General features: G+C 37.3%; 2 protein-coding genes across 2 annotated transcripts in view; one reads left to right on the top strand and one right to left on the bottom strand.

The window, feature by feature from the left end:
* The window catches only part of LOC112056850 (mitoferrin-2), a 70,201-nt gene that overhangs the window by 875 nt on the left and 55,237 nt on the right, over window positions 1–14,089 (top strand). The window contains exon 2 of the mRNA XM_052889107.1: window positions 6,330–6,415. Coding sequence (XP_052745067.1) covers window positions 6,330–6,415 — 86 coding nt within the window. The remainder of the gene's footprint in view (window positions 1–6,329; window positions 6,416–14,089) is intronic.
* LOC112055726 (general odorant-binding protein 69a-like) lies at window positions 2,429–4,101 on the bottom strand. Its single transcript, XM_024095916.2, has 2 exons — window positions 3,584–4,101; window positions 2,429–2,798 (listed from the first exon to the last, which is right to left on the bottom strand). The coding sequence occupies exons 1-2, from the start codon at window positions 3,728–3,730 to the stop codon at window positions 2,541–2,543; spliced, it is 405 nt and encodes a 134-aa protein (XP_023951684.2). The 5' UTR covers window positions 3,731–4,101; the 3' UTR covers window positions 2,429–2,540.

Raw genomic sequence — 14,089 nt, 5'->3', positions numbered from 1 at the left:
ATTAATAGACTAGAGTGTTGCAGATAAAATTTACAAATACAATTCATATTTAAAACTCTTTATACACCTATAAATGGCATTTAAACATAATTTTTTATTAATGATTGATATTATAAATGTGAAAGTTTGTATGTATGGATGTGAGTTACTTATACTTAACAGCTGATTGGATCTGTTTGAAGTTGAGTGTTGAGATTCATTATTAATCAAACAGTTGCCAATCCGCATTTGGTCAGCGTGGTGGACTATTGAACTAACCCCTCTCATTCTGACAGGAGACTCAAGCTCAGCAGTGAGCCGAATATGGGTTGATAATGATGATGATGAATCAAACACTATTAATTTAGCTACAAAATAATTATGTACAGCGAAGTTAAATATATAGTTACATTTTATATTTATATGTTTAAAATAAAACAATAAAATTTGTGATTTTTATTGTATTTTGTGCATTACGTGTGTGATTCTTTTACGTAACATGCAAAATAATAATAATATTTAATTTCCAATATTACATATATTTTTATGAAAACTATTAAGGTATCAACATAAATAAAGTTTTAAGTTTTTGGAATAAAAGCTACTTGCTTCATCCATATTTTTCTAATCCTACTAATATTATAAACGCAATAGTTTGTCTAGATTTATGTTTGTTTGGATGTTTGTTACTCTTTAACACTGCTACTACTGAAGCGATTTGGCTGAAATTTGGAATAGAAATAGATTTTGCTAGATACTTTTCATTATAAATCCATGGTTCCCATGGGATTTGTGAAATACTGAATTCCACCCAGATGAAAGCGTGGGTGTCCGCTAGTTTTAATATATTTGTTTTGCAAGATACAAGTAGGACCTATTTACAGGCTGTGTTAAATTTATTTCAAATTAAATCTTGAAATAGTTCTTTTGCAGTATCAGCTGGTGATAGAACAAAGTGCATATGATTAAAAACATATATTTTTTAAATTACCCTTATAAGTGTCTTGTGGGGTGCCATTGACTATGGGACTCTATGATTCCTGAGATAAAAAATGTTTTATGTGTGTGCTAAATTTTAACAGCCTCAGTGGCAGTGGTATATCCTTCTTCTTCTTAATTCTTCTTAATTCCAGCCATTACCGTCACTTAATAGTGATTGTTACAGAGCAAAACATGACACTAAGTCAGCTATCAGCAGCATGCTTCAAGTTTCAAATGCACTTTCTTATAAGCTCATCAGGTTTGATTTATAGGCAATTTTGTGCTATTTTTTTATTAACACCCGCACTTACATATGTAAGAAAATCTTGGTATCTTAATTTGACCCACTTTCTGGTCTTCGATTAGGATCAAATTTCACACACGCTCTGAGTTCTGATGACAATACATGACTAGCTAAGAAACGTCATTACAAATCCAATATGGCGGCCTCCCCAGGAGGGCAGACTGGCAGATTGAAATTCAGTCCTTTCCCAATTGACAGGTTTTGCTGTCAGGAATATGAAATATATGAAAAATAGTCACAATTAAAAGCTGCTTTTTATGCAATATACAATGACGCTGCATATTTAAATGATATTCAGATCCTAATTACAAGTCATAAGTTAGCAGCAATTAGAAAGGTCAGAGATCATCAGTTTATGTGGGCAACAGTACAAAACATTTTGCATTTTTATCTGCCATTTTGACATGACCCTTGCTGATATCATATCTTGGAAATCTGAATGTCATCTGTTGTTGAGGCTCAATAAGTAGATCATTTAAGCATTATAAAGAGCTAAGTTAGTCTAATTTTAATACAAGACCTCTCTATGATATGATATAACAAGTATGAATGTGAAATAATAGATACATTATGCTTCGGTATCCCTTCCTTTCATCACAAAGTGGATTATTTTTTATTCTTTACAAGTTAGCCTTTGACTAAAATCTCACCTGATGGATATCTTTTAAGAGTTTTAAGTTATTAATTTATGTATTAATAACTTCTTTGTTTATATAAGATTTAATAACTTCTTATTTATATTTTTTTTTCCATAGAACCATACAGGTTAACAAAAATTTAAAATATATATATAAGGTTTGCTGGAATCACCCTCCAACTGCCAACAGCCTCACATCACATCTCAATCACATCACAAAACAATCAGTTTTGGAACAAAAAAAAAATTCTTTTGGGCAGTTTACTAGTTCACAGTTAGACAGTTAACAGTTAACCTTGAAGTATACCTACTTGTTAATTTTGTTTGTTGTAAAAGAATGTTCTCTTAATTGAAATCTTGGTTAAATTTTTTTTTTAAAAGAATATTTACCATATTTTTTTATAATATGACCAATATTTCCATTCCCCTCCAACTAGTCGGGAAAGACTGTGCTAGGCGTGAGGACGACAATAGACCAACGGAGTGAGGATTGAACCACCACCCCTTGGTGAGAAGTCCAACCGCTCTTACCGTTGAGCTATTGAGCTTTTCATTACATTTAAATAATTGACAAAATATCCTCTTGAAGTAAAGAGTTTATTTTTAATATATACATACACATAATATGTATTGCTAAAGTTATATTAGAAAGAAGTCCTGTTTGTTGCCCTTCTGCCAACATTCCTGAGTCTTGAAGGCTGTATCACAGTCATCTGTTCCCTTCTGAGTGCCACAGCTCCTCATGGTGTTGGCATGCTTCTTCAGCTCCTCTGGCAGCACCGCTATCACAGCTTCCACGTCCACATCTCCACCGGACATCATCCCTGCCGTCTCCATCACACACTTAATGTAACATTTGAGTTTGTTGTCTTGCATCAGGTCGGCTCCAGCGTTGACCTGTTGAAAGATGAAGGCAAAATCAAAAATATTCATTATTGTTTTAGTTTGTCAATACATAACTGTTATTGTTAGGTAGACTCTGGTCATCAAGGAAACTAAAAATAACAGAAGATTATGGAAAATTTTCTTACAACACGTCTGCTGACTGATTGCATGAGAAAAAAGAACAAAAAAATGGGGAAAGATAGTTAGGGTTCTTTGTTGACGAGGCAACCCTAAAAACTTGACTTGTGCTGGTGTCATGCCCTTGAATTTGAAAAAATAAAATGAAAACATACTGAATTTGAATAATAACATGATTACTTAATTTTTGTTGTTTGAAATTTAAATTCTAAGGTAGTATGGTTTTTTTATTATCTACAAGTTAGCCCTTCACTACAATCTCACCTGATAAGTGACAATGTAATCTAAGATAGAATCGGGCTTACTTGTTAGGAGTAGGATGAAATCCACACTCCTTTTAGTTTCTACATGACATTGTACCAGAATGCTAAATCACTTGGAGGTACGTCTTTGTTGGTAGGGTGGTAACTAGTAGAACCTCCTCCTTTTTGAAGTCAGTTAATAAAAGTTGAAGGTTTGGATCACAAACTTGTCTTTTGTCGAACAATCCACTGATGTGGGTGGGTAAATCAAAAAAATACATATATACATCCAGGTTTATGGAGAAATTGGGATTTAAATGTTTCATTCAAGAAAATTAAAGGTTTAGCTTTCTACAAGATCTAATAGAGTTTTTATACTGCTGGTGCTATACCAATGTGTCGGTGGATGTTTTTTACCTTATCAATCAATCCCACGTCAACTCCGGTTTCGTCAACGCAGCTCTCTCTCAACATTTTGGCTAGTTCAGCCATTTCAGCGTCCATCCCAAACGCACCCAGTACTAAACACGACAAAACCATCCATAGTACTAACTTTGAAGCCATCTTGTTGGAATAAAACTAGTTAAATCACCAGTTAAATGTTACTTAATGAGTTAAGTTCAAGTTATACCCGTTTATATACCCCTTGGTAATGCAGATTGATTGACGAGTGCTATGATGTCTAAATTACACTGTGATTGTCCGTTTGTTTGTTGAAAAAATGTTGTTTACGTACTCAGAGTAGTGGAAAGATAGACGTAGCGTATCATGAAAATATGAAGCCGGTCCTAGGAAAGTGATTATAAAATTGTAGAATAAAACACTTGGTTGTCCCGTCTGTGTGTCAAGACACTTTTCAAGAATGCTGAGGAATATATGACGCAGCAATATTTAGAACATTATAGCCGTTTTATATAGCCAGTGGTAGATTTAGATTCTATTTATTATTTACTTGTGTATGCCGCATCACTGTTCTGATCTGGAGTGTGTGATTGCTGGTGAAGTTAACACGAGTCTTATAACGAGCTGTGCCCGGTTGCTGGGTAAAGGCAACGTGTTGCATTAATATTCATAAGAATGCTTTTAATTAATATGCTCAGGGTAGGTTACTCTATGCTTATAATGCTAGAAATGAAAAAGGCAAAAACCAATAAGTAGCGACGGAATCATCATGCTCTCTCTATCTCCATCCCACTGCAATGAACAAAAAGGGTGTTTTTTTCGATTTTGCTGCTATTGGTTGAAGAGTATGTTGTGGTGCGCATCATAGATCTATCTATACTAATATTATAAAGAGGTAAAGTTTGTAAGTTTGTAAGTTTGTAAGTTTGTAAGTTTGTAACAATTTTTTGAAATGGGGTAATCTTCGGAACTACTGGACCGATTTTAAAAATTCTTTCACCAGTAGAATGCTACGTTATCGGGGAGTGCTATAGGCTATATTTTAAATTTCTATCATATATAACTACTGAGATATCGCGGGTTTTCTCTTACAGGTCAGACCGAAAAACTTACTTGTTCGCATATATCTATCTTTTATATTTTAGCAGATATAGTACCTTTAGTACTTTAATAAATTATTTAAATTTTAAACTAAGGTTTACGTCATTATTTACACAACTTAACTTAAATCCTTATCAAAATAAATGATTTAATAATCACAAGGATATTATAGAGATAAGATTTGCTCTTTACAGTATGTTAATTAGTTATATAATTTCGGAGATAATACAAAATTTCTGAAAGTCGCAGAAATGCCGCTATATGACGCCCCGCGGTTTCAATTACGTGGTTCCCGTTCCCGTATGAATATGAGGACCAAACATAGCCTATGACACTCGCAAATAATGTAGCTTTCTATTGGTAAAAGAATTTTTCAAATCGGTCCAGTAGATCCAGAGATTACCCCCGACAACCACACAAACTTTACCTCTTTATAGTATTAGCATAGAAGTCGCTTGGGAAATTATAGTCTTTTGGTCATTGCACCACGCACAAAAGGCTGGACCAATTTTGCTGAGGGTAGGGATAGGATAGAGGTAGGGAAGGGGTAGGATAGAGGTAGGGGTAATTTAGGGAAAGTGTAGGGTAGGGTAGGGTAGGGTACGGATAAGGTAGGGGTAGTGTAGGGTAGGGGCAAGGTAGAGGTAGGGGAAGGATATGGAACGTATAGGGTAGGGGAGGAGTAGGATAGGGGAAGGGTAGGGTAGGGGTAGGGTACGGGTAGGGTAGGGTTAGGGTTGGGATAAGGTAGGGGTAGGGAAGGGTTAGGGTTAACGGTAGGGCCCCTAATCTACCCCTACCCTACCCCTACCTTACTCCTAAGTAAGGTAGGGGTAGGGTAGGGGTAGATTAGGGGTAGGGTAGGATAGGGTATGGATAGGTTACGGGTAGGGTTAGGGTAGGGTAAGGTGGGGGGAGGGAAGGGTTAGCGTTAGCGGTAGGGTAGGAGGAAGGTAGGGGTAGGGTAGGGTAGGGTAGAGTTGGGTAGGTTTACGAGCAGGGTAAGGTAGAGGTAGAGAAGTTTACATCAATTTTTACGCGGACGAAGTCGCGGGCGTCCGCTAGTACTAGTATAATTTGCTTGTTTTGTCAACTATTAGTTACATAAAACATACATAAAACAAGTCTCTCGCTGCCTCTATCTTTTTCCACTAGTCTGATCTAATCTATGTTACCCTATCTAAACAGTACCCTCAAGTTGATTATTAAAAAATCTCCACTAAACACATGTTGTTTTTTTTTTCATAGCTACAGCGGCTATTGTAGTGTCATTGTAAAAAATTACATACACTTAGCTTGTGTATGTTTTTCAAATGAAATGATTGGTTAGGTGTGTTTGTCAAGTCTGTATGACCTTCAGATGTGCTAAGCGGTTATTATGTTAAACGACATCAAAGTTAACCTGCAAATTAACAACTATTTGGTGTTTCAATGGTAGGTAGTTGTTAACATCAGTATACCTCTTGATACTGCGTTATCACTTACTAGGAGGAAGTGGAAGTGGAAGGGAAGGACTGCGCGGGTATGAAGCCGTGCCTAACCTAACCCCCCCTCCCCCCGCCCCCCCCTCCCGGCAGACTGTCGGGAGTGTTACGAACGAATTTGCCAAGCTATAATTTGTTGTTGAACAGTAATTTTAATTGACTTTTGTATGTTACAGACGCGGATGCAGTCACTGCGCTCGGCGCACAACGGCAGCATCGCAGAGACCTTCCGCTACATGGTGCAGCGCGAGGGACTCCTCAGGTACCCGCACTTTTCCTTATCTATACTAGTTTGAAGCCTCAATAGCTCAACGGTAAAATGGTCGGACTTATTACCGAGAGGTTGTGGGTCGATCTCTGCCCGATGGACTCTTGTCGTACCCACTCCTGACGGTATTTTCCGACTAAATGGAAAGGAAACGAGAATATTGGTCATATGAAAAAAGGCAAATATTCTTTGAAACAATATATAGAGGTAAAATGTTCGAGTTCTACGGGTTTATCTCTGGTTCTGGTTAACCGATTTTAAAAATTCTTTCACCAATACAAAGCCACATCCTTTGTGAATGTAATAGGCTGTATTTTATACTCGTATTCCCACGAAACCGGGACCTACTAGGTTGAAACGCGGGCGTCTGCTAATACGTAATACAGGTAAAGAAATAACGTTTTTCTAACTGTACGATTTTTTTAATATGGCCATGATATTATAAAATTTTTTGAAATTCTCTTGATGAGCCCTTGAATTTGATACCCATATTGCAATATTCGAAAAAAAAAAAATTCTTGTTCACTTCGACTCTATAGCGTCTCATAGTCGGGTAAAAAACAAGACATAAACTCTCCGCGACTTTGACTTCGCAATTGAATATTGTAGAGTCAATATCTCTTGAGAATGATTCGGTTTCGAAGTTTCATGAAAACTGAAGTATGGGTACTGGGTAGAACAAACTTGTACCTCTTCCTAGTAAGCCAATCTCCATCTTAGACTGCATCGTCACTTAACATCAGATGAAATCGTTCGTATTCAAGAGGAAACTTGTCATAAAAATATCTCAACTTGAGATCACGTGGGTGATCCCTTCAATCAATTATTATTAATATAAATCTTATCTCCCTGTTATCGCCATTGCATTGTATTGCATGTAGGTGAAACGTAAAATACACAGATAGTACTGAGGTAGGTCAAATCTCAAGTTATAACATTTACTGTTATAAAATAATAAGTTGAAATGTATTACCTACTACAATGTATTAATACATAAAACATAGTCTCTTTCTCTGTCCCTATAACCATGTATCCCTATGTATGCTTAAATCTTTAAAACTACGCAACGGATTTTGATGCGGTTTTTTTAATAGATTAATTAAACATATTTTATAAGATAACTTAATGTAACTAACCAATGGGCTTTTGTAGCCATAAATAAAGAAATTTATTATTATTATTATTATATTATTTAATAGATAGAGTGATTGAAGAGGAAGGTTTATATGTATAACTAGCGACCCGCCCCAGCTTCGCACGGGTGCATTGCTGATATCAAATACACAACAGAAAAACTGTAAACACTTCTGGACTGAGCTTGATTTTTTTCTTTTCAGTTTTTTTTATATTTACGCAATCGGGTTTTTATTTGTTTAATCAATTTATTTATTATGTATTGTATATAATAAATAAATTGATTAAACAAATAGTCCAGAAGTGTAGAAAGCAATTAGAAAACAGTCGGGACCTTGCCTATGATTCTCACAAATAACGTTGCTTTCTAGTGGTAAAAGAATTTTCAAAATCAGTTCTGTAGATTTAGAGATTACCCTGTACAACACCACAAAACTTCTTTTTTTTTTGAGAAAGAATATTAGTCATCCTTTTTTTGTTTAGATATGACCAATATTCCAATACTAGTCGGGAAAGACTGTGTTAGGAGTGGGTACAACAATAGACCAACGGGGCGGGGATCGAACCAACACCCTTCGGTGATGAGTCCGACCGCTCTAACCGTTGTGCTATTCAGGCTCTTTATAATATTAGTGTTAATGAATTACGCAATTATGCCTAGATTAAACCGGGAAAGTGATAGTAGGCGAATTGGCACGGGGACCCTCGCTGTGATGATAGAAATAGCCGGTGACGTCATCGTGGTCCGTGACGTCACAGCGCTTCTCGGTGGGTCTTTCCCCGCAGCGCATGCAGATGCTTCGTGAATTCTCAAGTTTCTTGCTTGTTTCAAGGTTATCCTTACTCGTCTTCTTATATGACGGCCTCCGTGGCGCAGTGGTATGCGCGGTGGACTTACAAGACGGAGGTCCTGGGTTCGATCTCCGGCTGGGCCGATTGAGATTTTCTTAATTGGTCCAGGTCTGGCTGGTGGGAGGCTTCGGCCGTGGCTAGTTTCCAGCCTACTGACAAAGACGTACCGCTAAAAAGCTTAACTTCATTTTCTCGACCAAGATTTCCCATGTGCAAAGTTTCCAAAATTCAGCCTTTTCTTTCTTTCTTTGCATTTACAAATGTATATACTTACTGGACTATAATCCTACTAATATTATAAACGCGAAAATTTATATGGATGTTTGGATGTTTGTTACTCTTTAACGTTGCTACTACTGAAGCGATTTGGCTGAAATTTGGAATGAAAATAGATTTTACCCTGGATTACACACACATAGGCTTAGGCTAACTTTTTATCCCAAAAAATCCATGGGTTCCCGAGATTTGCGAAAACTGATGATTTTGATGTTATGAATGTTTATTACTCTTTCACGCCTCGACTACTAAACCGAATTTGCTGAAATTTGGTATTGAGATATATTATAGCATGGATTAACACATAGGCTACATTTTATCCCGGAAAAATCAATGGTTCCCGAGGGAAAAACTAAATTCCACGCGGACGAAGTCGCGGGCGTCCGCTAGTGGACTTAAAAAGGGAAGGCTTACATTCATTTTCTTGCGGTGGTAATCGCGGGCGTTCGCTAGTTAAGGACATAGGATTTTTTAATTAAATATTTGAGCAGTTAAGAAGCCGGTATTATAAAGTACGCTAGATAGTCGGGTATTTACAATCAGCGCACGTACAGTGATAATCTGATAACTGATAACAGTGATAGTGGGGAGATGTTAAAAACGGCAGAGTCAGTCAATAAACTACTAGTTTTATCTAACTCACCAAAATATGTAAAGGCGGTATCTCGAGCGGGAGGGGAGGGTTCGCAGATGCACTTCGCTAGGGGACATAGTTAGGCATTATAAAATACTAGCTGCCGCCGCGCGGTTTCTCCCGCGTGGTTCCCGTTCCCGTAGGAATACGGGGATAATATATAGCCTATAGCCTTCCTCGATAAATGGGTTATCTAACACTGAAAGAATTTTTCAAATTGGACCAGTAGTTCCTGAGATTAGCGCGTTCAAACAAACAAACGAACTCTTCACACTTATAATATTAGTATAGATGGTGTCTAAGTGTGTCCCTAATGTGTATAGGTAATTTATTTTATATAATAACTTAACATAATGGTGAACTCGCCATTCTCACAAAAAACGTCAAATATATGAGGATGGCTATTTATGTAACTAATTATGTAACACTTTGGTTTTTGTACAATAAAATAAAAAATAGCGCATTACTCGCTGCGCTTTCCTTACCATTTAGTCGGCTAGATGTGGATAGTTTTTTTTTAATATTATTTAAGAGCCTTTACCACAACTATGGGCCTTATTAGAAGGCTCAAAGTCACTCAGCGGGCGAAGGAGCGAGCTTGGAGTTTCTCTGTGTGATCGAATCAGAAATGAGGAGATCCGCAGACGGATCGAAGTAACTGATATAGCTCATCGAGTCGCGAAGCTGAAGTGGCAATAGTCAGGCCACATAGTTCGAATAGCCGATGGACGTTGGAGTCCCAAGGTGTTGGAATAGCGACCCCGTAACGGAAAGCGCAGTGTTGGTCGACCCCCCACTAGGTGGATCGAGGAAATCAAACAGGTTTTAGGGAGCCGCTGGATGCACTCCATGCAAGAAGCCTATGTACCTACAGCAGTGTAGGGTAGTAGGTAGGGTAGGGGTAGAGTAGTGTTGAGTAGGGGTAGGGAAGAAGTGCTCATTAGTCAAAGCGAAGCTTGACCGGGTTCGCTAGTACATACATAAAATACAATGATGATTAATGTGACATGTTAAGTAGGAAATTAGCAATTAAAGAGATTTACTTTTAATCTATCTGTTATTAAGGTTGTAATACAAATTAATAGACATTTTTAAGAAGACTACTTAAGTCTTAATTTACCATCTAAATGTACCTACTCGTAATGAAAACCTGCTGCCTCGTTAACTCAGTTGTTAGCCTATGTGCTTTCGAATCATGAGGTCTTGGGATCGAGTCCTAAGGAAGACTTTGAAGTACTGAGCTATTCTTTCTTCTAAGAAATTTTCAGTATAGGCGACCGACCATTTTGGGACCATTTTGCAGTAAAAAAAATGACGAAAATCCTATATTTTTTTATTTTAATTCAAAATCATTAATTAATAAGAATTTAGAGTAGCTGAATTTTTTCAATGTGTGTTTGTCTTTGAAATCGTGCTTTTTACATTGTACCTACTTGTCTGTATTAATTATGCCTTACCTTACCTTATCAGCAGATAGACGTCCACTGCTGGGCATAGGCCTCTTGCATTGACCTTCAAGCACAACGATCTCGAGCCGCCAGCATCCAGCGGCTCCCTGTAACCCCCTAAAATACGTCTCCTTTAAAAACGAGTCTCCTCTCAGAATGAGGGGGTAGTCCACCACGCTGGCCAAATGCTGATTGGCAAACTTCACACACGTATAGAATTAAGAAAATTCTCTGGTATGCAGGTTTCCTCACGATGTTTTTCCTTCACCATTTGAGACACGTGTGATATTTAATTTCTTAAAATGCACATAATTGAAAAGTTGGCAGAGATCGTTCCACTTGGCATAATTGATATTAATATGTATGTAATATATGACACTAATTTGGATTTTGTAGCAAATCACTTATCAAATCTGGTCCTAGCTCTGTATAAATAAGGGTTCCATCTTTGTACTACGTACGTTCGGAACCCATTATATATAATGGTCGGTCTGCTATGTTAGAGAGTGTCCCAGAGTTAGGAAGTTGTTACATCTAAATCTAGTAAAAAAAATCTTTTGTAGGTTTGGGCGTACTCTTCTATAATAAGATCCCCAAGACTGTGATGGACCTGCCAATGCATAACTTTAAGCAATGTGTTAAAAAACATTTACTTAGTCGAGGGTACTACAACATTGATGAGTTCCTTAATGATAAAGATGCTTGGAGGCCATTGGATCAGCTTCCACCTTCACACAGGAAGTAAAACTATAAGAAATGTAAACAGTAATTGTTATCAATTGTAAATTATAATACTGTATGACTTTTTCAAAAGAGCAACTGTTGAGTTTCTTGCCGGTATCTTCTCAGCAGAACCTGCCTTCCGAACCGGTGGTAGAATCTTTACAAATAGTCAACTGACGTGTCAAAAGTGCTTGTAAACTGAGCCTACTTGAAATAAATTATTTTTGATTTTGATTGATTTTGATCCCCGTGTCTCAGAGAGCACGTTAAGACAGTGATATGCTTCATTGCACACACTGTAGTATTTGTCTCAACTCACACGCCTATGACAATATGTGACCTTGTGCGGGCGCTCATAATCGCGGTGTAAGTGGGTTATCATCGATATCTGCGGTCCGCGCCCGCCACTCCGCACCGCAGCCCGCACACGCGTGGGCAACAACGAATTTCATAAAGATTTCTTTATACATCACTAATTAATCAACAGTAAAAAAAACATCCGTTTTTTTAAGCTTTACAAGTTAGGCCTTGACTACAATCTCATCTGATGGTGAGTGATGATGCAATCTAGGATGGAAGCAGGCGAACTTGTTAGGAGGAGGATGAAAATCCACACCCCTTTAGATTTCTACACGACATCGTACCGGAACGCTAAATCGCTTGGCGGTACGTTTTTGTCGGTAACTAATCATGGCCGAGTCCAGCCAGACCTGGACCAATTAAGAAAACCTCAATCGGCCCAGCCGGGGATCGAACCCAGGACCTCCGTCTTGTAAATCCACCGCGCATGCCACTGCGCCACGGAGGTCGTCAAAGGTGGTTAGCAACAACTTTTGATAAACTACCCTCCTCCCAACTTTTACCAATAACGAGGTTATTAAAAGTTGTTACTAACCAGAAACTCAGAAATTTTCATCTCCTCTAGCTACCAGAATCAAGAATATTCGTAAATAAAAATGTTGATCGTCTCATTGAGATGAAACTTAATAATAATCAGTTGTAAAAAATGTTCTACAAATCCCGTACTATCAGTTATGTGAAAATCTATTAAATTATAAATAGAAAATACATTGAATGTTAAGGATCCCTATAAAGAATTTAAAAATTACCCAATTGTACCTCAAGATTTTCCTGGTAGGCTTCGGCATTTGTGGGTTTTCATCCCTAGGGCACGAACAAAGCGTTTTGTTTTGCGTCATCTTTCCTTCTACGCAAATGGCAGGGGTCGGAAATTAACAATTTAAAAATAAGATTTAAATAGGCATTTCGTAAGCAATCGCTTTCCATCTTGAGCATTAGGGTCATTATTCGAAAAAAAGGCACTAAAATGAAAATATGTGACGTGGATTTGACCTAGAAAAGCTTAACTTGATAACTTGTTGAAATCTGTTTTTTTTTTCACAATTCTCTGTTAAGATATGAAAATTTTGATTGACTTAGTACTTTTATTTTCTCTTTGTGGTATTTACGTATCGCTGTAATTGCTGTTTTTTATGTACGCCGTAATTTTTACCTATAGGCCATTGTTATTAGTGAGATAGATCGAAAAAGTAAAAAAAAGAAGGTAGTGTTTTTTGCTATTTATACTGAATAAGTGTATATATTATCAAACTTGTTTAGACTTACATTTTAGTTTTTTTTATATATGACAAACTTACGACATTTGAGCTTCCTCGATAAATGGACTATTTTTCTTCAAGTTAGCCCTTGACTACAATCTCACCTAATGGTAAGTGATGATGCAATCTAAGATGGAAAAGGGCAAACTTGTTAGGAGTAGGATAAAATCCACACTCCTTTCGGTATCTACACGACATCGTACCGGAAAGCTAAATCACTTGGAGGTACGTCTTTGTCGGTAGGATGGTAACTAGCCACGGCCGAAGTTTCCCACCAGTCAGACCTGGACCAATTAAGAAAATCTCAATGGGCCAGCTGGGGATCGAAAACAGGACCTCCGTCTTGTAAATCCACCGCGCATACCACTGCGTCAAACTATCCCAAAAAAAAAAATAACATTTTTCTGAGACTAGAGTAACTGAAACCAGTAGTTTCTGAGACTCGACGGTTCAACCAAAAACCAAAAAAAATCTATAGCTTTATAATATTGATACAACTGAATAAAATAAAACTATCCACATGAAATGTTCTGATAACAGAATATTATATTTTAAAAGTCCTTCATAAAACACTTGTGTACATTTGGTTTTCGCAAAACCGCAAAGAAAAATATGCAAAAACTTTTTATTTGATTGTCAATTTTGCTCGGTTTTGAGTTTAAATATTTTTTCAAGTGCCGGGCGATGTTTCCGGATTGTTCTTTGTTGGTATAATACATGTACCTGTCTATACCTATCATTACTTTGCATTTTATTGTAGACTAACAAACGCCCCGTGGCTTCAACTCCATATCCCGCTACGCTCTTGAATCTTCACCATCATGTCAGTCGATGAACATCCACTGCAAGACATAGCAGTACAGGAAATCTATAAAAAAACTTTGAAAAAAAAAGATTTGTAAAAGAATTACATGACTCGAGTCATGTAATACCCCCTAATATCCCCCCCCACCCCCCGGAGTGGCTCAGAAACTCAAATAGT

This window comes from Bicyclus anynana, chromosome 24 (genome assembly GCF_947172395.1).
Source record: "Bicyclus anynana chromosome 24, ilBicAnyn1.1, whole genome shotgun sequence".
In the NCBI taxonomy this organism is placed as follows: domain Eukaryota; kingdom Metazoa; phylum Arthropoda; class Insecta; order Lepidoptera; family Nymphalidae; genus Bicyclus; species Bicyclus anynana.
Note: the sequence above shows the minus strand (reverse complement) of the source record. Positions and strands in the feature narration are given on the sequence as shown.